General features: G+C 50.6%; 1 protein-coding gene across 6 annotated transcripts in view; it reads right to left on the reverse strand.

Moving 5' to 3' along the window:
* The window catches only part of MMP24 (matrix metallopeptidase 24), a 256,364-nt gene that overhangs the window by 160,355 nt on the left and 73,477 nt on the right, over nt 1-22,532 (reverse strand). The window contains exon 1 of one of the 6 annotated variants that reach the window (XM_019485547.2): nt 12,260-12,591. The exons of the other annotated variants lie outside the window; for them this stretch is intronic. Within the exon in view, the coding sequence (XP_019341092.1) occupies nt 12,260-12,573 (314 nt within the window). The 5' untranslated portion in view covers nt 12,574-12,591. Of the gene's footprint in view, nt 1-12,259; nt 12,592-22,532 lie in introns of those variants that run through there. 6 annotated transcript variants of the gene reach the window in all.

The raw sequence follows: 22,532 nt of genomic DNA on the forward strand, positions 1-22,532 counted from the left end.
TCACATTTAAACCCCAGGGCTGAGGCCAGACAAGTAGTTCCTTCCTGGCAGCCAAAGGGGAAGGTGCTCTGCTTGAGTGCACAAAGAGGCCTGACTGCACGAGCAGCTCCTGATATGGGTGAGAGATGGAGCAACGCTGGGGTAGCTTAAATGACATTTTAGCCAGGTGGCTTGAATTTATGTTATAGCCCAGGGGCTTGTGTTTTGTTTGCTGTTTTGAACTGGTGGCTTGGGTGAGGCTATAAGGGGATGGAGGAGGCCTCATAGGGGACCCACGGCCGTGCGGAGACCCCAGCCCCAGACGGGGGAATGCGAAGCCCCAGAGAGGGGGCAGCATGAGACTGAAGAACGTCAGTTCCATCAGTGAGGTTTGGGGCATGGTAAAGGGATGGTTGGAGCCACGCATAGCCCATAAGGTTGGGGTGCACAGAAACACCCATTACAGAATGGGGCTAGCATACAGCAGGAAACTGTGTCCGAGAGGATGGAAAGGCAGCCTCCCTATTATATACTTAACGTCAAAGTTGTGGCGGGAGAGAACTGAGGGTACTTTTAAGCTAACTTGGCACGGTAAGGGGGCATTAGGGGAGATTACGGCGACCCCTAGGATGCCATCCTGTTACAGAGACCTTCCGAAGGATGGCCACAAAGGTCACCTGTGAAATCTCATAGTATGTTTTGACTTGGTACAAGATCCAACGGACAGCTTTTGGCATTAATAATTGTGCCTTTTGATATTTTGATACTGGTAATAAATAGCTACACAAGTCTTTTGAAAAGATTTAGTTCTATATAGGTAGAAAGATGTAAGTTTTCTGCATATAGTGATGACTCAACTCTGAATGAGTAAGAATTTGGTGAGAAGACCAGTAGGTGTATATGCTGATTAAGGTATAATTTGGCAATTACCTGGGGTAAAAAATTTAGCGTGAATCCATCGAGAGACTATCTAGATAAGATATTGTATAGAAAGGATCTGCCATCAGTACCTAGATCAGAACCTAGACCCCAAATAATTAGGTTATCAAATTCAGGTACCCTTCATTTGTTTTGCAGCTAGTATTGTTGGCAAAGACCTGGCACAATCATAACATGCGTGTTGGAGATGGAGATAAAGGAGTAGGGGAGGGACACAAACTGCTTTGGCTGGTGTGACCAAAGAAAAGAGAGGACTACATTTACATTTCAAAGGAGAACCTGTAAGAGGGGAGAAACTGAAATACCAAAGAGAGAAAGACACTGAATGTATGAGAGTCATGCTATATGTGAGGGGCATGCTATACGTGGCTATGATGAAAGAACTCAAAGGAGAAGAGGTACACATTCACCTATAAACCCAAGCAGAGATGAGGCCTTTGAGATCTCCACTCCAACACATAAGAAGACCTGTGGATTCCCCCAGGACTTTCTGAATACCTGGCTGTAAGAAGACACACTGTTTTAGGGATTATGTAAGACTTGTGCAAGGATTTTTGTCTTTTTGGTTTATTATACTATATTTTAAGTTAAACTAAGTTGCGTGTGCTGTCATTATGTCTTCCTGGGCTGTGTCTTAGCATAGGTAAAGTTTTTCTGTTGTTCTTATGTGCTTACAGTTGCAAATTGCTGTGCTCAATAAATGCTCTCTTCAGAGAACAGAATCATAGAAACTTAGAGTTGGAAGGGACCTCAGGAGGTCATCTAGTCCACCATCATGCTCAAAGCAGGATCACGCCAGCCAAAATGTTGTCTAGCTGGGTTTTGAAACACCCCAAGAATGAAGCTTCCACCATCTCTCTGGGTAACCTGTTCCAGTGTTTTACTACCCTCCTAGTGAGAAAATTCTTCCTCATATCTAAACTAAACTTCCCTTGCTGCAACTTGAGACGGTTGCAAATGACAGAACAAGGAGCAACAACTGAAAACAGCCTAGCTCAGGGTAGGGAACAGCAGGAACGGGTGCCAAGAGCATGGCAGGCAAAAGCATTTTACTTGGCATGCATGCCTTGGGGCAGGCACCAGGAAAGGGGTTGGGGCTGTGTAACAAGGATCGGGCCACTTGTGGCTCCCCCGCTGTCTGCCCCCGGCATGCCACCATCTTACAAGTTGAGGTTGCTGGTGTTTTTGGCGCTTTTCCCAAAAACGTTGCTGACCCCTGGCCTAGCTCCATTCTCTTTGGAACCCCCCTTCAGGTAGTTGAAGACTGCTATTAAGTCTCCTCTAAGTTTCCTCTTCTCTAGACTAAATAAGCCCAGTTCCCTCAGTCTTTCCTCATAAGTCATGTCCCCCAGCCCCCTCACCATTTTCTGCTGCCCTCCACTAGACTCTCTCCAATTTGTCTATATCCTTTCTGTAGTGGGGGGCCCAAAACTGCACACAGTACTCCAGATGTGGTCTCACCACTACTGAATAGAGGGGAATAATTACTTCCCTTGACCTACTGGCAACACACCTACAAATGCAGCCCAGAATGCTGTTAGCCTATTTGGCAACAAGGGCACACTGCTGGTTCACATTCAGCTCACTGTCCACTGTAACCCCCAGGTCCTTTTCTGCAGAGTTGCTGTACCAGATCATGGGATTGTTCCATTATAAGTGCAGGACTTTGCATTTGTCCTTGTTGAACCTCATGAGATTTATTTTGGGCCAATCCTCCAATTTGTCTAGGTTACTCTGAATCCTAGCCCTACCCTCCAGCGTATCTACTACTACCCTCAGCTTGGTGTCACCTACAAACTTGGTAAGGGTGTGCTCTATGCCATCTTCCAGGTTCTGGATGAAGACATTGAACAAAACCAGCCCCAGGACCAACCCCTTGGGGACTCCACTTGATACCGGCTGCCAACTAGACATCAAGCTATTGATTACTACTCTCTGATCCCGATGCTCCAGCCAATTTTCTATCCATGTTACAGTCCATTCATCCAGCCCATACTTCCTTAGCTTGCCTGTAAGAATATCGTGGGAGACTTTATCACAAGACTTGCTAAAATCAAGGTACACCACATCCACTGGTCTCCCAACATCCACAGATCCAGTTACCTCATCAAAGAAGGCAATCATGTTGTTTAGGCATGACTTGATCCTGATGAATCCATGCTGACTGTTCTTAATCACCTTTTTCTACTTCAAGTGTTTTGAAATGGATTCTTTGAAGATCTGTTTCAGGATTTTTCCAGGGACTGAGGTGAGGCTGATTGGTCTGTAGTTCCCTGGATCCTCCTTCCCGTTCTTAAATATGGGCACTATATTTGACCCTTTCCAATCATCCAGGACCTCTCTGGATCACCATGAATGTGCAAAGATAACCACTAGCTGTGCAATGACACCAGCTAACTCCTTCAGCACCCTCAGGTGCATCCCACATACGCGTCCAGCTTTTCTAAGTGGTCCCTAACCCAGGGGTGGGCAATTAGTTTGGGCGCGGGGCCACTTACCAACACTTGGCAAGCTGTTGAGGGCCGCATGGGTAGCTCCGCCCCTTGACATGTGCCCTGCCCCGTGGCTGCCATCTTGGGACCAGAAGTCCTGCCCCTAACCTCTGGCCTTTGCCACCAGAAGGACCTCCCCTTGCCCCTGGAAGTATTCCTTTGGGGAAGAGGGTTTGCCTTCTTAGGGAAAAAAAAAACAAATTATATACTAAAAATCAAACACCCATAAAAATATATTTAAATATAAAAAAAATTGTCCTCATTTCTGTGTGTTTATGCTGTATATGTAGAAGTGATTGCATAATAGCTCAAAATGCAGTCTTACTCTTGTATATTGTGTGAGGTGTGCAAGGGTGTTGCAGGGTATGGGCAGGTGGGCGTGGGGTTTGTAGGGAGCTGTGGGTGGGTGGGTATGGGATTTGTGGGGATGTGTGTGTGGTTATGGTATTGTGGGTATGGGAGCCACGTAGTGCAGAGCGGCTGGCCTAGCACTGATAGAGTACTCATCAACTTATAGGAAGGCAGTGTAAAACAATAAATGCCCCTCTCCAACTCTTATTCCTACTTGTGATCTGTAACAATGACTTATCTTTGTTCCCTTCAGTAGTGTAACTAAGGGGAGATCAGTGGGAAGCCAGCCTCAGGTGCCAATTTAAAAGGGGTACAGGATTGATAGTGGCAGCCATCCCCAATCCAGCCACCGCTGCTGTCAGCCACCATAGAAACTGCTTGTTACATATCTTGATCTCTTAGCTTTAAGTGCAGGTTACGTGAAGGATTACAATCTATCTGCTACTGAGTAAGTTGTAACCAAGATCTTGTCTACCCTAGGATTCCGGCTATCAGTGTAGCTGCATTACTAGATGGATAGTGTACACCTGTTTTGTAGCAGTGGGGCTATATAACAGGGTAGAGTGGTGCAAATTAGCTTGCACTAATGTAAGGGGGGGAGTGGAAGTGAGTGGGCATTGTAGGAGAAGAAAACCCCAGGCCTTAATTTCTGTTTAAGAAGTTAATGGTGGAATTTTCCACAAACACTGAGCAGACCTATGAGATCAATAGTTCAAACTATAATATTCCCGCCTTTGCAGTTTCCCGCCCTTGCAGCTTTCTGGTTCCAACTAGTTCTCGGTTTAACTTGTTATATCTTGTGTCATGTGACCTGAAATTGAAACATATAAAAGGTTTGCTTTGATTGTCTGTGGTGGAGAGGCTCAGTGCCCCCCCCCCCCCCCCAGCTGCTTGTAAATAAAGCTGCTTGTAAATAAAGTTGTCTCTGACAACTTCATGACTAAACAACAGAGTGAAGCTTGTTTCTTCCACAGCATGTGGGACTGTGGGGCCAGCACCAGCAGGGCCCAGAGTGGGGCAGTAGAAGCGCAGGGTGGCAGTGGCCTATGGAGCTGGGCTGGGCTGCACCAGCAGGGAGAGAGGGGAGCTGGCTGGCTCCATAGAGCCCCTGCCAGCTGGGACCCTGCACTCCTGCCACCCTGCTCTGGGGTCCACCGGTGATGGCACCGGGATGGACCCCATGTTCCCACCTGGCTGCCACTGGCTCCTGTGCGCCCGCTCACTTCCAGTCTCCCTGCCACAGCCCCATGGTATAGGTGGGGATGAGTGCACAGCCCCAAGCCTGTGTGCCCTGCACTCACCCATCTGGGATGAGCAGCAGCAGCAGAGAACTGCTGCACAGTGAATGGGAAAAACCCCTCCCCATGGCTGGCACTTCCTATTGCAGCTGCTTGAAGCCTGGCAGCTGGAGAGGGAGAGGCTGCTTTTCGCCTGCACTAAGCAAAAGTTTGTTCCCTGCTGCTGCTCAGCTTGGGTCCCGCGCCAGCTCCAGGCTCACCAGTGGGGGCTGAGCAGCAGCGGCAGCTGGGCAGAAACTGCTGCTCAGCATGGAAAAAAGGCACCCCCCCACCTCGCCACCACTGGACAATGTTTGCTGAAGCTGCCTGCCCGGAGCCCACGGTGCGCTAGGCGGAGGTGCAGCTGCTTCACCACCACTTGTGAGCTTCACTGCTGCCTCTGGGCTTCCCAGTTCGACAGCAGTGATGCAGCGGAGACACAGAACAGCCTCATGTGGGCTGCAAGTGGCTGCAGCAGGAAGCACTGGCTACAGGGAGGGGGAGGGTCCGCTTTTCCCCAGCACTAAGCAGCAGTTTGTTCCATGGGGCTGAGAGCAGGGCAGCAGGAGCACAGGGTCCTGGCTGGCAGGGGCTCTACGAACTTGGGCCAGCTCCTCTCTGCCTGCTGGTGCAGCCCAACCCAGCTCCATAAACCCCTGCCAGCCTGTGCTCCTACCGCCCCACTCTGGGTCCCACTGGCACTGGCCCCGGGACACTGGTGCAGGCCCCGTGCTCCTGCTTGCTTCCACTCCCCCCCCCCCCCCGCACCACTTTCCTGCCTGCCCAGCATTACATGACTCTCAGCTGCATGGCCGGACTGTGGGGCTCAGTAGGAGCCAGCCAGGCCTCGAGGACTGGGGCGATCCCCACGGTCCTCCCATGCCTCCCTCCATACCCCCTGCCCTCACTTCTTACCCAAATTTCCCTCTCCAGAGCAGGCACAAACAGCCCCACAATCCCAGGCCAGAAGCCCCTGCTAGGCAGGGACTTCTGGTAGGTGTGAGGGTGGGGGAAAACCAGCTGGGTCTTGCTGTTGCAGGAGCCTGCGATGGCTTCCCTTGGGTCCTACTGCCCCTGGCTCCTGTCATCTTTGACAGGAGCCAGGGACAGATAAATATTAATTTTCTATAATTTTTAGGGGTCCCGTGGGCTGGATAGAATGGCCTAGCAGGCTGGATCCAGGCTGTGGGCCATATTTTGCCCACCCCTGCCCTAACCTGGTCTTTCAACGCTAAGGCCTGCTCACCTCCTCGCCAAACTGTGCTGCCCAGTGCAGTAGACTGGGAGCTGACCTTGCCTGTGAAGACTGAGGCACAAAAGGAATTGAACAGTTTGGAGCTTTCTGCATCCTGTCACAAAGTTGCCTCCCCCATTCAGTAATGGACCCACACTTTACCAACATATTTGTAGAAACCTGTCTTGTTACCCTTCACATCCCTTGCTAGCTCCACCTCCAATTGCACTTTGGCCTTCCTGACTTAGTCCCTGCATGTCTGAGCAATGCTCTTGTATTCTTCCCTAGTTATTTGTCCAAGTTTCCTCTTCTTATAAGTTTCCTTTTTGGGTACTTATATACATACATTTGTCTGCGCCAACATGCTGAAGATCTGGTGCGTTGGAACAGACTTGATTAATCCCTGCACGCAAGCTGACATGCCCAGCGCTGCGTCACATAGATTTCATAGATATTAGGGGCTGGAAGGGACCTTGCGAGATCATTGAGTCCCCCCATGCCATAGGCAGGAAGACTGCTGGGGTCAAATGATCCCAGCAAGATAAGCACCCAAACGCATTTTGAATAAGTCCAGAGTAGGTGCTTGCACCACCTGGGGGGGGGGGGGGGGGAATCTGTTCCAGACCCTGGACACTTGGAGAGTAAAAAAGTTTTTCCTTATGTCCAGTCTAAATCAGCCTTCCAGAAGCTTGTGGCCGATATACTTATAGGCTGCCACCAAGTCACCCCTGAGCCTTCTCTCCTCCAGGCTGAAGAGTCCCGTGTCCCTCAGCCTCTCCTTGTAAGGCTTCCTCTCTTGGCCTTTGATCATGTGGGTGGCTCTCCTTTGGACTCTATCAATCTTATCCATGTCCCTCCTGAAGTGGGGGACCCAAAACTGGACTCAGTACTCCAGCTGTGGCCTCACCAAGGCCAAGTAAAGCGGGAGGATGACGTCCCTGGTTTTGCTTGAGATGCAGCAGTGGATACATGCCAGAGTTTGGTTTGCTTTGCTGGCTACAGCATTGCACTGGTGGCCCAGGTTCATCTTGTGGTCAATCAAGACTCCCAAGTCTCTTTCAGTCATGGTGGTAGCAAGCAGAGCACTGCTGAGCCTATAAGTATGATGCTGATTTTTCTTCCCAAGGTGGAGCACCCTGGACTTCTCTATGTTGAATAACGTCAGGTTTTGAGCCGCCCACCTTGCGAGCCTGTCCAGATCGGTCTGTACCTCCACCCTATCCTCCAGCGTGACTGCCTTCCCTCATAATTTAGTGCCGTCTGCAACCTTTGCCAGTTCACATCTGATGCCCAAATCCAGATCAAACTGTTGAAGAGTACTACACTGAGGGACACCACTGGTTGCCTTGTGCCATGTTGATTTGCTCCCATCAACTAACACTCTTTCGGTCCAACCCTGGAGCCAGTTCTCCAACCCACAGAACATGGGATGGTTGAGGCCAGAGTTCTCCAGCTTAACCATGAGGATATCATGGGAGATCAAGTCAAAGGCTTTCTTGAAATCCAGCTATATGACATCAACCTGGTCTCCCTTGTCCACGCAATGCACCACTTGGTCATTAGGCCTGTGTGAAGCGGCTAATATTTGCTTCGGATTCAGCCAATTTGGGGGACAGTGATTTGATTCAGTGATTTGAATCACTGTCCTGAATCGATCTGGCCAAATCACCCAGGCCCATCCCCCGCCCACTCTCCCAGCTTGGCAATGGCTGCCCTGCCTGCCTCAGCTCCTGGCACTTGGAAAAAAAAAAAAAAGCCCTGAGTCAGCAGGTGCTGCTGGGCAGGGGTGCCCCCCACTGCCCGGGGGACTCTGCACAAGCCCCCCAATCCCCACCTGCTCCCCCAGTCCCCCCCCATGGCTATCCTGCCTGCTGCAGCTCCAGACCTTTAAGAACCCCCCCCAACCCTCCAGACTTACAGTTTCTAATGGGTAGGGGGGGTGATCCCCACTGTCCCACACTGCCCCATGCCATGTGGGGGGGGGCTCTGCATGAGACCCCCAAAGCTGCTGCAGCAGCAGTGAGTCCCAGGGTTTTTGGTTTTTATTCTATCTTAAGGGGCTGGAGGTGGGCTGGGCGGGGCAGGCGTGAGGGAACTGGGGAGGTCATGGGGCTCATGGCAAAGCCCCCCACATGGTGTGGGGCAGTGGGGGGCAGCAGGGATTGCCCCCCGCCTGGCAGCACTTGATGAATAGGGGCTCTTTTTTTAAAACACTGGGAGCTGGGTGGGCAGGGCAGGCATAGCGGGGCTGGGGGAATGGGTGGGGGTTGGGGGAGCAGGCAAGGAATGCGGCCTGGCAGGGGTCCCCCCATGGTCCCCGACCCCCCAGCCCCCTCTCCCCGACCCCCTACTTACCAGCTCCAGGATGGTAGCCCCTGCTGTAGCCACAACGCCTGCCAGCTGTCAAGGAGATAGGTACAGGGGGAGTCTGGCTTCTGGGGCCCTGCACCTCTAGCTGCTGACAGGCAAAACTTGTGACACGGGTGCTTGGACAACTGACTGTCTCTGTCTTGGGGCAGTTGATTGTCTCTATTGACTATTTCCTCTCCTTAGTCTGTGGCTTTGTAGGTGTTAATGAGTTTTTTTTAAACCACTCCTGTAGTTTTCACCCCACTGTGGCTTAATACATGCATGTGACATGAGTTATGCTTTCAGGAATTTGGGGTGCAGTTCCCCCCAAACCCCTGCACCGATCTTGGTAAACTTCATGCTGTCAACAGAGGCTATCATCCCTGCATGCTTCATCCAAATCAGACAAAAAACAACAAAGTTATAGATATTTCATTGATTCCCCATTATACCCTATGGCCGGATCTCCGAGGCAGCTCCAAAGCTTTTCCGAAGTGGTTCAGAAGCTCCGAACTGCTTTGGAAAACCTAAAGAAGCCAGCGCTTCAATCCGGACATGCTTGTGGTAGCCAGAACCACAGGGGTTACTATCATGAGCAATACATACATGCTCTTGGAGGCATTAGGCAATTGTCTAAGCAGTTAAGATTAACTAATGCAAGGCTTGCAAGTTTGCAACCTACAAGTGGAATTTGTCTGTCACAATTTAACCAAAAAGTTGAATCTAACTGTTTGCAGTGATCATGGGACCACAAAGCCCCAAAATAAGCATAGCTACAAGATTAGCTGATCTAACAGGTTTTTTAAAGGTCAAGCTATAACAAGATCTGACCACCTAATATAATCAGCACATTCAAAGGAATCCAGGAATAAAAAACTAAGGAGTTGAGCTTAGGCAGGAAATGCTAATTTCAAACCTCAAAGTAACGTGGTGTAATTTGCTTATTGGGTGAACCTGAGTTCGGGCGGTAACCTTTCATGATAATTTCTAACACCTTTTGATCGCATAGGGTAACGGCTATAGGGCAAGATTGTGAGTGGCTCTAAAGCCAACAGACTAGCATAAGATAAGGCATAAAGGAACATGCATGTCAAGTGACCAGTTAGAAGGATGGGACAGAAGGACCATCGCTGTACCAAGCCTGGACCCCGGACTCCTAGTGTGAGTGAGGACCGGATCCTGACCAAGGGACTTTCCCAGTGACTCCTCAGACAGCGTTGATTGGGGACACCTGACTTCGCTGGAACAACTTGGCGCGCACCTGGCATAAAGGGACTGCCGATTTAAGCTGCCAACCCCATGTAGGAACTCTTTGTCATTCTGTCTATCTGTTGTTATCATTCACTATTGGCTCTTTATTACTGTACTATCTGTTTGTCGCATTAACCCTTCTGTTAACTGTTGTATGCTAAGCTATAAGTAAATTTGCCTTTACTTCACTCCCAACTCACCTCCTCAAGCCCGAACACAGCAGCCTAACGGCTGATACACTCACAGCACCTAGCCAGCCTTTGACACATGCTGCTTCGGACACCGAAGCATCCAAAGCTTCTCCAGATCCAAAGCATGGTCCGAAGCCTCGCACAGCCCTATTAGTTAACAGCTGACGGAGCAGAAGGTTTTCATCATCTCTTGCCTCCTAGTGTCAGTAGTGATGTTAGGGTCTGTCTTATATCACTTGGTCTAACACCCCAAAGTAGCTTGTCTATAAAAGATGCCAGTTGCTGATACTGAAAGTCATACTGGGCCAATAGCAGCTTGTATGCCATAAACTAGCAGAATTCTAGTCTTTTAGACATTTTTGCTTTAGGGTACTTCAACCAGGTAGCCATTGCAAGAAAGCTAACAACTACTAGATGCAAAAGTCTAGTCGGCACACAGAAAAACTCTGCATCCCTGGAAGGAGTGTCATACCAGTTGTCTATGTTCTATACAGTTAGAGTGGAAGTGGCTGATATCTGTCTTATTATCTCTGCAGGGTCCATAATGGTTTCATTAATGGGGAGGACCACTCACTCAGTATAGACTGCTGTAAAATGTCCATGATCTTGTTTGTAGTTTCTTCAGTTTCCTAAACTGGAGTTTATAGTACTTAAACCACACAGAAATTTTTGGAAGCCGGTGAAACCATCCATCTGCAATGCTGAAGGGAGGCAAGAAGTAAGGACAGAAGGAAGGAAAATTTTACTGGAAAAAGAACACAGTAGGTTGGGATTAGCAAGTTCTTCTTTCCTGGCAGCTGGGTCAGTCATTCTCTGGAGACCTGCAAGGCTAAGGTAAATTCCAGGCAGACGAATCTACCCCTGAAAACTCCTCCTATGGGGGGAAGTTCATAGTCAGAAAGACCAAAATGGGGAGTTTAGAAGCAAAGTAGCACTGTTGGAGATATACCCAGCAGTGGACAGGATAGGATAGTAGGAGTCTGCTGAGGCACACCATGGTTGGCAGAGGTGCCAGGGTGGAAATCAGTACCAAAACAACAGGATTGTGGCTGAGTACTGGAAGAGAAATCAAGGAGATCCCTGGATATTTGTACTTGTGGCTCTACAGCAAAGAGGTGGGCTCTTTGACTTTGTCAGCAATGTCAGAACCTCAGTGCTAGCATTAGCTAAGTCTAGTCAAGATCTGTTGGGGCCACAAACCTTGGGACAATCATCTTCTCTTTGTACACTTGGTCCGGTTTCACTGAAAGAGGACTTCTTGCACATTCACAGGGCATTTATCGGTAGCATTATCGGCCACTTCAGCCAAAAAAAGCCAATTGCCGATACAGTCAATTTTCCTTATATTGGTGGTGATCTGATATGGGACTAATGTATTGGTGCACCTTTAAAGTTAACAGCGGGTGCATCTACACAAGATGCTACAGCACAGTAGCAATGAGGCACTACACCGTAGGTTGTTGCTACCGCGCTGTAGTGTTGCTGGGCACTAACCATAATGCAATGCTACTGCACAGTAGTGATGAGCTACTACACACTATCATCAGGAAAAAAAAAGTGCAGCAATGGTACTGCATGGTAACAACTGCACAGTTCACCACACATGTAGATGCAGTCAGTGGGCATGTCTACACGTGCAATTAGTGCTATATGGGTTTACTGGGCAGTAATTTACTGTGAAGTAAACCCACCCTGGGCAAGTGTCTACATGTGTGGTCATTTGGGAGAGATTTACTTCTCACGGCACTAGCCTGTTCCTGGCTTCCTTCAGCCCTGTGCTACCCTCCTGCAGCCTGGACTTCCCCCAATGCATCAGGGCCATGGAAGGGACCTGCATCCCCATCACTGCCCCGCCATGACTAACCCTACTACAGCCAGCAGGGCTTTCACTCCATCATGCTCCAAACCATCATCAACCATCACAGCACCTTCACCATGAGCACCAGCTGGGTTGGTGTGCCAAACCTGGTTGAGAGCTGGCACTTTGCATCAGGGGTGCTTGATCTCCAAATGGGGGCTGTGATGGTCCCACCCATCCTCATCGGGGAACACGCCTACCCAACTCCTCTCCTGGCTTATGCCTCACACCAGCCAGCTGGACCCCCGCCAGGCACATTTCAACTGGACTGGACCCGCGCACTGGTGGACTGCACTTTTAGCTGCCTGAAGAGACACTGGCACAACCTCATCGCCCACCTTGAGGTCGCAGAGGCCAACATCCCCTGGGTTGTTATCGCAGCCTGTGTACGGCATAACATCTGCAAGGCATGGGAGCTCTTCCACAAGGCACGGGTGGAGAAGGCGCAATGGGAGGAGGACATCTGGGACCAGAAGCACCACCTGTGGGAGCAGCAACAGCAATAGGCCCCCACACCTGAGGCCCCGGGTGAGCTGCACACCTGGTAACAGAGGCTAGGGCACTGGGTGCAAGAGATGTTGGTGGACCACTTCCTCCTATGTTCCCCACTGTAGCCACCTGGGAGACTGGCCACAGGCTCCAGCCCCACCATGCACTCCCAACACCATGCTCACTGTGGACAATTTTCTGGAAAGCACTTTATTCCCCTCCACAAACATAGACCCTGTCCCCCCCTCCCTCCTGACCCACAGAGCCCCACCACCAATCACCCCACCCACCACCAATCAAGCACCCTCTTCCCCATGCATACTATGTACAGTGTGCTCTGGGTGTCTTCCCAGGGTGGGGGGCAGTGGGGTGTGGTATCTATGGGGTGGCCAGGGACAGGTGCCCAGCACCCCAACCTCTGGCCACACCACCATAGGTGCGCATGCTGTGGAGAGTCCAGCAGGCGCTTGCCTGGGGGTGAGAGCAGCTGCTGCTCTTGCTGTGCGGCTGGCTCCCCTTTCTGCAACCAGGGCCAATAGGCCCCATGCACAGTGCTGGTCCCACTGCAGGCAAGTCCTGCTCTGGGGCCGCATGGATCTGGGGTGAGTGACAGAGGTGGGCCCAGGGGGTGGGGGACCTGGGGCATGTGCTGGGGCAGGGGGACCTGGCCACTGGAGGCACCGCTGCATTTGTGTCTGAGCGCCGGGTGGCTGACACGGGGCAGGAAGGACTAAAACCTGGGCAGCAGGCAGCACAAAAGGTGACTGCCAGGGCCAGGATGGTGTCCAGCACTCAGCAGTCATCCTCTGTGGCCTCCACTGCCCTGGCCACCATAGCAGCCTGCCACTCCCGGGCCTCCACCATTCTCTCAAGAGGGGCAATGAGCCGGTCCTGGAACGCCAGATCCACTTGGTCCCTCTCCCACTCATGCACGACATCCTCCACATGCCAGCCTCTCCTCTGCTACGGTGACCAGCCAATCCAATAACTGGGTCTGGTCCTGGGTCCACCGCTGCTGGAACCAGTGCAAACGGAGGCCCTGCCCAAGACTGGCTGTGACCCTGATGGCATATCCCTGCATTCAGCTGGTGCCACTCCCCCACATGCAACTGCTGGACCTGCAGAGCCAGAAGAAAGACTTTGTAAGTTTGCAACATTTCTGAAATATCATGCACTATACCAAGTGGCTGTGCACTACCCAGCCTCAGATCAGGGGTTTTGCACACACAGGTACTCAGGGACCATGGTAAGTCAGCCGGACAGGCCCTGACATAGGCGGCTCCCAGTCAAGCACCCTGTCTCCGCTCACTCTGCAGGGACAAGTGAGCCGCTGTTGTGCTTGTTGCAGGCAGCCTACCTTCCCTGCCCTCTTCCCAGGCTGGCACAGGTCTGGCTCCTGGCAACACCTGCTGTGGCTGTCTCTGCTGTTGGCGCCAGGCCAGTGGTGCTCAGTCTTGGGGCTCCCATCAGACTGGGATGTGGAGCTGGTGGCGCTCCTGCGCATGGCCTGTGCCCCTAGCATGCTCCTGGTGAGTGATCATCCCACAAGAGCTATTTGCACAGACTGAAGGGTGACTGTCTATTTGTAACACTCATACTGTGGGCCCTAAGGCCCACCTGGCTAACTAGGAATCCCGTGTGGGGCTAATGAGCGAGTGGTACAACTAAATTTTTGCGGCAACTAATGAAAAAACAGGATAGGAGTGTCATGTGGGTCAAAACATGAAAATAAGTGTGCCTGAAGGGGACACTGAGCTGAGCCCCCTGGGCCACACCCACCGGTCCTCAAAGGAATCCAAGGAGCCGGTAGACACCACTCACTGGTGCTCTGCTCAACAACTTGCACAGACAAGTGAGAGGAAAGCAGCCCTGCAGTCTCCGGGGACCTTCCCGGCCAGAGCCTCCTTCCTGGTCAAGTACAGGCTCACTTGGCCAGGGCCAGAAGGAGGTTGACCAGGAGGTCCCAGGTGGGGCTGAGGATGGGGTGACCAAAAACAAAAAGGGGGAGGGGGGGTGAAATTCAACCAGAACCTCAGGAGGAGGTTCTGGAGGTGGAGATGGAGAGGCTGCAGCCTGGTGCACTCAAGGGTCATGTGTGCCAGGGTCTCCCTCTGCCTGCAAAAGGGCAGGAGACTGGGGTCTGTGAAGCTTGTCACATAAACGCCCATGGCAACAGCTCCATGGAGGAGCTGCCAGTTGAGGTCCCCAGTGGCTGAAGGGTGCCTGACCTACTATGCCCTGCTGATGACGATTACCACAGTGCCACAGGTGCATCTGAGAACCTGGCATGGGATCCTGAACTTCAACTGTGTGGTGGGCAAGCCCACGCTTCCCCACATCATTTACCACCACCTGGAGGGGTACCTGTGCCTATGCTACGTGTCCCTGCCCCCACAGTCGAGGACATCACCACCAGCATCCATAAGTTCATCTGTGTGAGGCCCGTGACTGCCTAGCTGAGGGGGCATTAGCTGCTCAAAGTTCTTCATTTCCCCCCACCTCCCTGCATACTGTGGAGAGGAACTCCAAAGGTCAGGAGGAGCTCGGCCAGGACAGACATGGAGGAAGGGTAGGAGCAGGGGCAGTGAGGCCCCTTTCCCCAGTGTGGGGCTTACTGGGTACGTGTATTAGGAATTCCCATTGGCCCGTCTCCCCCTGCTGGCAGCAATATGCAGCTCCTGGTGGCATCCTGGGATGCAGGGGTGTGGTGCCTGGCTGGTCAGGTAGGCCACGCCCCCCCAGGGGAGGAGCTGGACCTCATGACGGCAGTCGGTGCCATCTCTGGGCTACCTGCGCATCCAGAGCTGGCAGGGCAGGTGCTGGCCCAGACTGTCCCAGGCTGCCAGATGATGCCAGGGGCAGGGACCACAGTAGGACAGGCTCCTGGTGCCCTGAGGGGCACTACCCTACTGATGACTTGTTGCCACTGCCAGGCTTTGGCAGAGGCTCTAGTAGGCTGCCCATGCTGGACAACATAGTGCACCTCTGGCCAGGGTCCCAGGGCACAAGGATGTGGTCCAGCTGCTACATAAATGGCATGGTCATGTGGGCTGCCCTCAACCAGCGGTTGTAGTCGGTGATGCTGTGCCTGCAGGGCCCAGACCTTTATGGTGCACTGACCAGTCGTGCTTGTGCTCGTATGTGGCCCACCGGGCCCTCATAGATGTGGGTGTAGGAGTGCCTGCCCTGAGTGAACTGGCTCTGAAACCCAGCCTGGCCTCACAGTGCAACAAGTTCCATAGTCTCATCCTGGGACCAGTTATGCCCCTCAAGGGCTGTGGGTGGGAGTCCAGGTCTGCCAGGCCTGGGCAGGTGCCTGCAGCACACAGTGTAGGGGCCCAGTGCTGGACAGGCAACCAGGTGGTGGGGCTGAGCCAGGGGCCAGCACCAGGGTCTGGATAAGCTGCTGCAGTTGGCCCAAGGCCACTGCTGTTGGACCCGATGGCCAGAGGCAGGCAACAGGTGGCACAGGCCTCTGGGATCACTGCAGTTTTAAAGGCCATACGAAGAGCCACCCCAAGCCTTGTTGCCAGAGAAGGTCCAAGCCCTATTGCCTCGGGGCTAGTCTGAGTGTGGCCCCCTGGTGATGGGGCTGGTTGTCATCTATACATGTTCTACTGTGCAGTTATTATGGTGCAGTTAATTTCCTACCTGCATTTGCAGGTAGCAAATCAACCACACAGTAGACTAAATTAGTCTACTGTGCAGTAAAGCATCTCATATAGATGCATCCACAGAGGGGTATGAAACTAGATAACTTGAGGGAAAGCATTCTGGTGGATGAAGCAGAGACTTCACTTTGCTTGACAGAGTTGCCTAAGGCAGACCAAGAAACCTTCTATCCCCCATTGAGGGGATAGAAGAAAAGGATAGTACACCAAGTGAAAGCTAAAATAAAGAAAAATGAAAGTAAAAGTAAAAAAGAAAAGGCCCTGAAAAGCAACTGTAGACCAGAAGCACTGTATTAATCAGACCCAAGTTCCTTCTTACATAAAGTTGCTGTTACAGTAAATATTCTCCACAGTTGATCTATAGTTAAGCAATGAGTTGAGAACAAAAACGTTTACTGTAATGAGCTCATAATGAATAAGCAACTGAGGAGAAGAATCTGGCTATACTATGAGCCAGTGTCTCAGGGGGACAAAAATGGACCAAAATGGAGGCACCGGAGCAACCTTCTGCAGCACAACCCAAGGCATGGATGACCTGCCCAAAGAAAGAAATAGAAAGCCCTGAAAAGCGGGCACACTTACCATCCCTAGGAGAAGCAGAGCTGTGCTGAGAAGTGCCACCGGCGCAGTTCATCAGCCGCTTTTATTGCTGGTTGGGAACAGCGCCGGCGGACAACGTCAGCAAAAATCGTCACCCAGCAGATTTAAAAGCCCCCAGCGGGAAAATGGAAATGGGGGCAGCAATGCCAAAACCAGAGGACGAAGCTGCTCCCCAGGCTGCAACTCCACAGGGTTGGCAGCTCAGAAGGAGGCTGGATGGAGACCTGCAGGAAGGGTCTCAACCACATTAGAAGAGTTACACACCTGGCTCAGCAGGGCAGCCAGGCCAAGGAGGGATAGCGTTGAGGGACCTAGTGGACCACAGACGCCGGACCCATGAGTGGGGTGGGCAGAAGCCCGGACCCCAATTATTCTTTTCTTCTCTTTTTTTTTTTTTTTTATTTCTTTATTTTGGAGGGTGCATAGAGCCTGGACCGGGGGCGAGGTACCCATAAGTGACTCCGAGTCAAGAGAGAGGACCGAGGCAACACAGCAGAAGCCTCAAAAGGGAGAACAGGCACAGAGATGAGGACGGCCCCCCACCTCGTTGTCATCCGGGGCGAAAGGTCATCGAGGGATGGGCAAGGAGAGAAGAGAGAGGACGAGAACATCAAAAAGGGACAGGCCAGCAAACCATTATCCAGTGGTCCTGTGGGCTGGTGCATAGCTGGGGTGTAGGGGAGGTGGAGCCCCAAGAACATCTGCAAATGGCAGCACCCAGTCTGTGAGAAGCCACGAGGAGGAACCCCACCACTGAAAAAAAGACGACCAAGTCATGGCAGGCGAGTGTCGGGGCCCCCCTCGGGGCTGAACGCGACTCAACGCACAGGGCCTGGGGACACAGCCCGCGGCGGGAACCAGGTGTGCGCTTGAAGGTCGCTAGAGAGCGCCTATATGAGACCAGGCAGGTGCAGCCAGGAAAAGTCAACTGAGAGTCTAGCATGCATCCAATAAAAAACGAAGGAAGAGTTAATATTATTGTATGAGACACTGGTGAGAACTCATCTGGAATACTGCATAAAAATTCCCATTAACCATGTTCGAGGCAAATACTTTGAAAGCAGAACATGTGCAGAGAACAGGTTCCAGGAAGATGAGGGGAATAAGGAACCTGGTCAGATGGGACTAAAAGAGGTGAGCTTGTTTATTTTAGCGAAATGAAAGCTGTGATGAGATATAACTGCTGTCTACAAATAGATCAAAGGATAAACATCAGAGAGAAAAAGGATACTTATGCTAGAAGACAATACTGGCAATAAACAAATAGGGATAAATTTACGATGAATGAATGTAGGATGGAAAACAGAGGAATGTTCCTAGCTATTAGAATAGTCATATCCTAGGACTGCCTCCTAATGGGAGTAGGAAATGTAAGAAATAAAAAAAACCCTGACCTTAAGATGGGGCTACATTGAAGTTTATGACATTGTGAATGAATTAGCAGGAGACTAGACTTTGTAATCCTGGAGGTTCTTCCAGGCCTCTGGTTCCTAAAAGAGTGCATAATTTAGTTCTGGAAGGCAGAGATATGATTGGTACAAGAGATTGATATTATGGATTGTGAAATAAAAAAAACATTAACAGAAGCTCCAAAGATTTAGGAATATAGGGCATTTTTACATCTGTTCCAGGACATGCAGGGGAGAGCTTTAACTAGCGAGTGCTTTTAATTAAAAGCACCTGAGTGTCACATAGATCAGTGTCTCTTGTGCTGAAAAATGGCAGTGGGGCACTTCAAAGCACCCCACTGCCATTTTTCAGCACGGGGATGCTAATGCATGTGACACCAGGGTCTGCTGAAGAACGCTTATTTCTGTGCTCCAGCAGACTCGATTAATCCAGTCTGCTCACAGAATTCTCACCTATGGTACAGGATACCTTGGGAAAGAGGATGTCTCTCTCCTACTGTGCACTGGGGCTGTGCAAAACAGCACCATTCCGCATGAACTTCTGTTTTGACAAAACACTGTTTCGAGTCTTCATTTCGAAAGCACTTTTCCATTTCGTCAAAACAGTTTCAATATTTCAATGCTATAATGGTGAACATGAAACTGGAGGAGGAGCAGCCTTCTGTGATAGCAGGCTGATGGGAGCCACACCCCTGGAGGAGGCTGGCAGAGCCCTGCAGCCCTCCCAGGTGTGTGGGCAGAGGGCTGCCACTGTTGCCTGGGACTGGCACTGGGAGCTGAGCCTGGTGGAGAGAGATGGCGCGCAGCCCCAGCACTGCACGCTGCCTTCCCCCACCGGGCAAGCCGTTGGGTGCCTCCACCAGTGCCCGGTGGGGCTTGCTGCTCAGTGTGGGGAGGCGGTGCACAGTCCTGGTGGGGCTACTTCCACCAGGCTCAGTGCTCAGCAGCTCGCAGCCCCACGGAACTCAGGCCAGTGGTGGGAGGCAGAGTGCAGTGCCAGCTCTGCCCACCTCCTGGCACTGGGCTGAGCTCCATGGGGCTGGTGGAGCCAGCTGGAGCACAACCCAGCAGCAGGAGGCGGGCAGAGCTGGTGCTGAGCTCTCATCAGCTCCGCCAGCCCCATGAAGTGCAGCCTGGTGGCGGGAGGCAGGGAGTACCAGGGCTGCACTTCCCCCCAGGCTGAGCCACATGGGGCTGCGGAGACACTCGGAACACAGTCCTGTCTCTCCCCTGCCTCCCACCACCTGGCTGCTGCTTCGAAACTTGAAACGTTTCAAAATTTTTAAAACGTTTCGACTGCCCTCATTTCGTTTTGAGGTTGTCTTGAAGCCCTTCATTCCATTTCAATTTTGCTGTTTCGAGCTCGAAACAAGTCGAAACAGCATCATAATGAAACAGCCAGAGAAGCTTCACACAGCCCTACTATGCACTGCTTTTTCCTCCAATGAAAACAGGCATAACAGAGCTACTAGTGAGGTGACACTTGGCAAGTTTATTGTGTGTAAGGGGTTCTATAAATCTGGACTGTGATGGTTTTGTGAATTTTAAATCTCTGAAGGACCTAAAATACATTTCTAATTCGACCTCCTGAAGAGCACAGCCCAAAACTTTTCACTGCATGATTCCAGCAGCAACAGCTAAGTAGGTTAAGTGAAAGCAAAATATTTAGAGGGAAGATGGGGAGGGAACCAATCTGGAGTTACAGACTCCAAGTGATAGATAATCCACTCATCCCTAGGTAAACTGTTTCAACAGTTTATTACCCAGAGTGATAAATAGCTGTATCTTATCTTTCGGCTGAATTTATTAGTTTCCAAACACCAGGTCATGTTCTGTCTTTGCTAGTTGAAAAAGTACATCTATCAATATTACTTAATATATGCAATTATGCACTACCACCACCAACAAAACTAGATCTAACCATCTCGTCATCACATTTAGGAGCATTAGTCATAGGCTGGAAATTTATTGTTCAGATGTTGTACAGGATGAAAGTCTCTACCCATAAAGAGGCAGGATCATCCCTATTCAACCCATTCAATACAAATTTATGTTTAACTTATTACTAACCCTACAAAATCAACTCAGTCACAACTACAAGATATGGCACCCTAATTCACCATATATAAAATAAGGGGAACAAGAGTGGTCAGTACCTTGTTGCTGTAAAGATTGTTAAAATGCAGGAGAGATCCAGAAAAGAAGGCCACGTCCCCTGCTACAGAAGAAGGCAAAATCTCTCAGTGGGTGTGTCTACACAAGACTTTTACTGCGCAGCAGACTAATTAGTTGCATGGTAAACATCTTGTAGCAGAAAGCCCCCTTTTCCTCTTGCCTGCAGTTGCTCTCCCCTCCTTGGATATGTTTTTCCTCTTCTACCTTTTCTTCCTTCCTCTTTCTTTCACTTTAAGATAAGGAATTGTGTTTTGAAATTTGTATGTGTGCATTTTGTATCTCCCCGTGTATTTTGGTATTTTTATCTATTTGTGTGTCATGGCATTACTTTTGTAGCTTATATTTTATACTCCTCACCTTTCAACTTTCAACTAAATGTGTTTAGTTTCATAAGTAAGTTATACACTGTAATAATGTTACACAAGGGCAGGAATCAAACTGCCCTTCCCTGTATCAGGCTGGCCCCTGAAAGAGCGAGTGAATCAGTGATTGAATGTGTAACACGGTAGCAGGCAGCAATTAACACCTAAGGAAACTGCAGATCAACCAACGGAAAAAATCAATAGAAGACAAATGTAACAACTGGGAAATCTCTAAACGTCACTGATGAAGGGCTAGAAGCCCTGGTCTGAGTTAATCAATGCCGGGGACCAACTTCTGGGCTGACTATCTTCAAATCGACCGCTCCCAGAGCCCTATTCAAACTTCATCAGCGGACTCCCAAACCTGCACGTACATGCGGACGACCCCTGGGGCTGACAGATGCCATCCAGTAGCCACCAAGGTGGGGAAAGTCCCACGAGGGTCAATGACCCCTGGATTGGGCAAACCTGAAAACTGGGGAATCACCAAAGTCTGCCAAGGACAGATAAAAAGCAGTGAAAAGTGACCCTCGGCAGTGCCCTCTTGATCTCCAACTTGACCAGCACCTGACCTGTCCAGCCAGAAGGACCAGCCGGTGACCCCCTTCTGGAAGATAACACCACGCTGAAAGAAGCCTCAACGGCAGACTCCAGCACCTGTGGGATAGGTATACCTGACTCTTGTAGCTTGCTACTGTGTGTGTGCGTGTGGGGACCAGCCCTAAGGTTTATGATTTAACTTCATTACAGTGCTTCAATCCACCTAATAAACCAGAATTTTAAGGATCCCGAGTTGGACATTTGTAGCCAACAATCTCAGCATCTACACGTGTGCCCCTACTAGGCTGGAGTAAATTAATTATTTCACATCAGGATAGTACTTGTAAATACAGGTGCTATCCTGCTGTAGAATAAAAAACTGTGTAGCAGTGTGCGTGTAGATGCTGCCTTGTATCCCAGTCAGCTCCTCCACAGCACGCTGAGCTGGGTGAGAGCAGCCCTGGGCTATTCCCATCTGGCTCAACATGCTGCACTCCTAGGCACACCATTTGAATAGCAATAAACTCCAGAGTTTATTACTCCTGGACCTATGTTCAAACAGCACATCCAGGAGCAATAAACTCCAGAGTTTATTGCTTCACATTAATTGTACGGGTAGGTTCTCCTAGTCAGTAGCAATCTGACCACGGGGTAAAATTCCTTTCTGAACCCAAATGTGGCAGTCAGTCTAACCCTGAGCAAAGCGGCAAAACACTCTAACCAGGAATCTCTGGGTTTTAGTTCCAGCGGGAGCACTGGCACATCCCAGTCAAAATCCCCAGCCTTGGCTGCAACCAACACCCGGTGCTTCTGATGAAAGAAAAAAAAAGATAAAACTCTGACACCTGTAGCAACAGGAGGGGGAAAAATTCCTTTCTGGCAACCAACAAAACCCAGAAACATGAGAAAAACAAAACACCATCATTCTGCTCTGCAACCTGGGCACACCAACCATAACTACACACATCACACCCTTTTACCAGACAGCAGACCTCCCCCCTCTCTATATCCCCTTCATAACCTTCTTGCTGCTTCCTTAAACTTTTTTCATCACTCAGCCCATTGTGGAGCTTTGCTTCTTTCTTCTGCTGCTGAGTATGGTCATCTCCAACATTCACCTGCTTCAGAATACAGAGCTCTTCTCATTATCTCCCAGCAATCCATGGTGGGGTAAGGAAGGACATCTCCTGTGCTTCTAACTGCTGCTCTTCACAGAGCACTTCAGGCACGGCTACTCCTAGATCAGTGGGAGCCAACCTTTTTTGACTGTGCGCTACAAATTAGCCCCACACTGTCCCTGAGTGCCACTACAATCTCCTTTCCTTGTCTTCCATGCTGCTCTGCTTTCTTCCCTATACTTCATAG

This window comes from Alligator mississippiensis, chromosome 9 (genome assembly GCF_030867095.1).
Source record: "Alligator mississippiensis isolate rAllMis1 chromosome 9, rAllMis1, whole genome shotgun sequence".
Classification (NCBI taxonomy): Eukaryota; Metazoa; Chordata; order Crocodylia; family Alligatoridae; genus Alligator; species Alligator mississippiensis.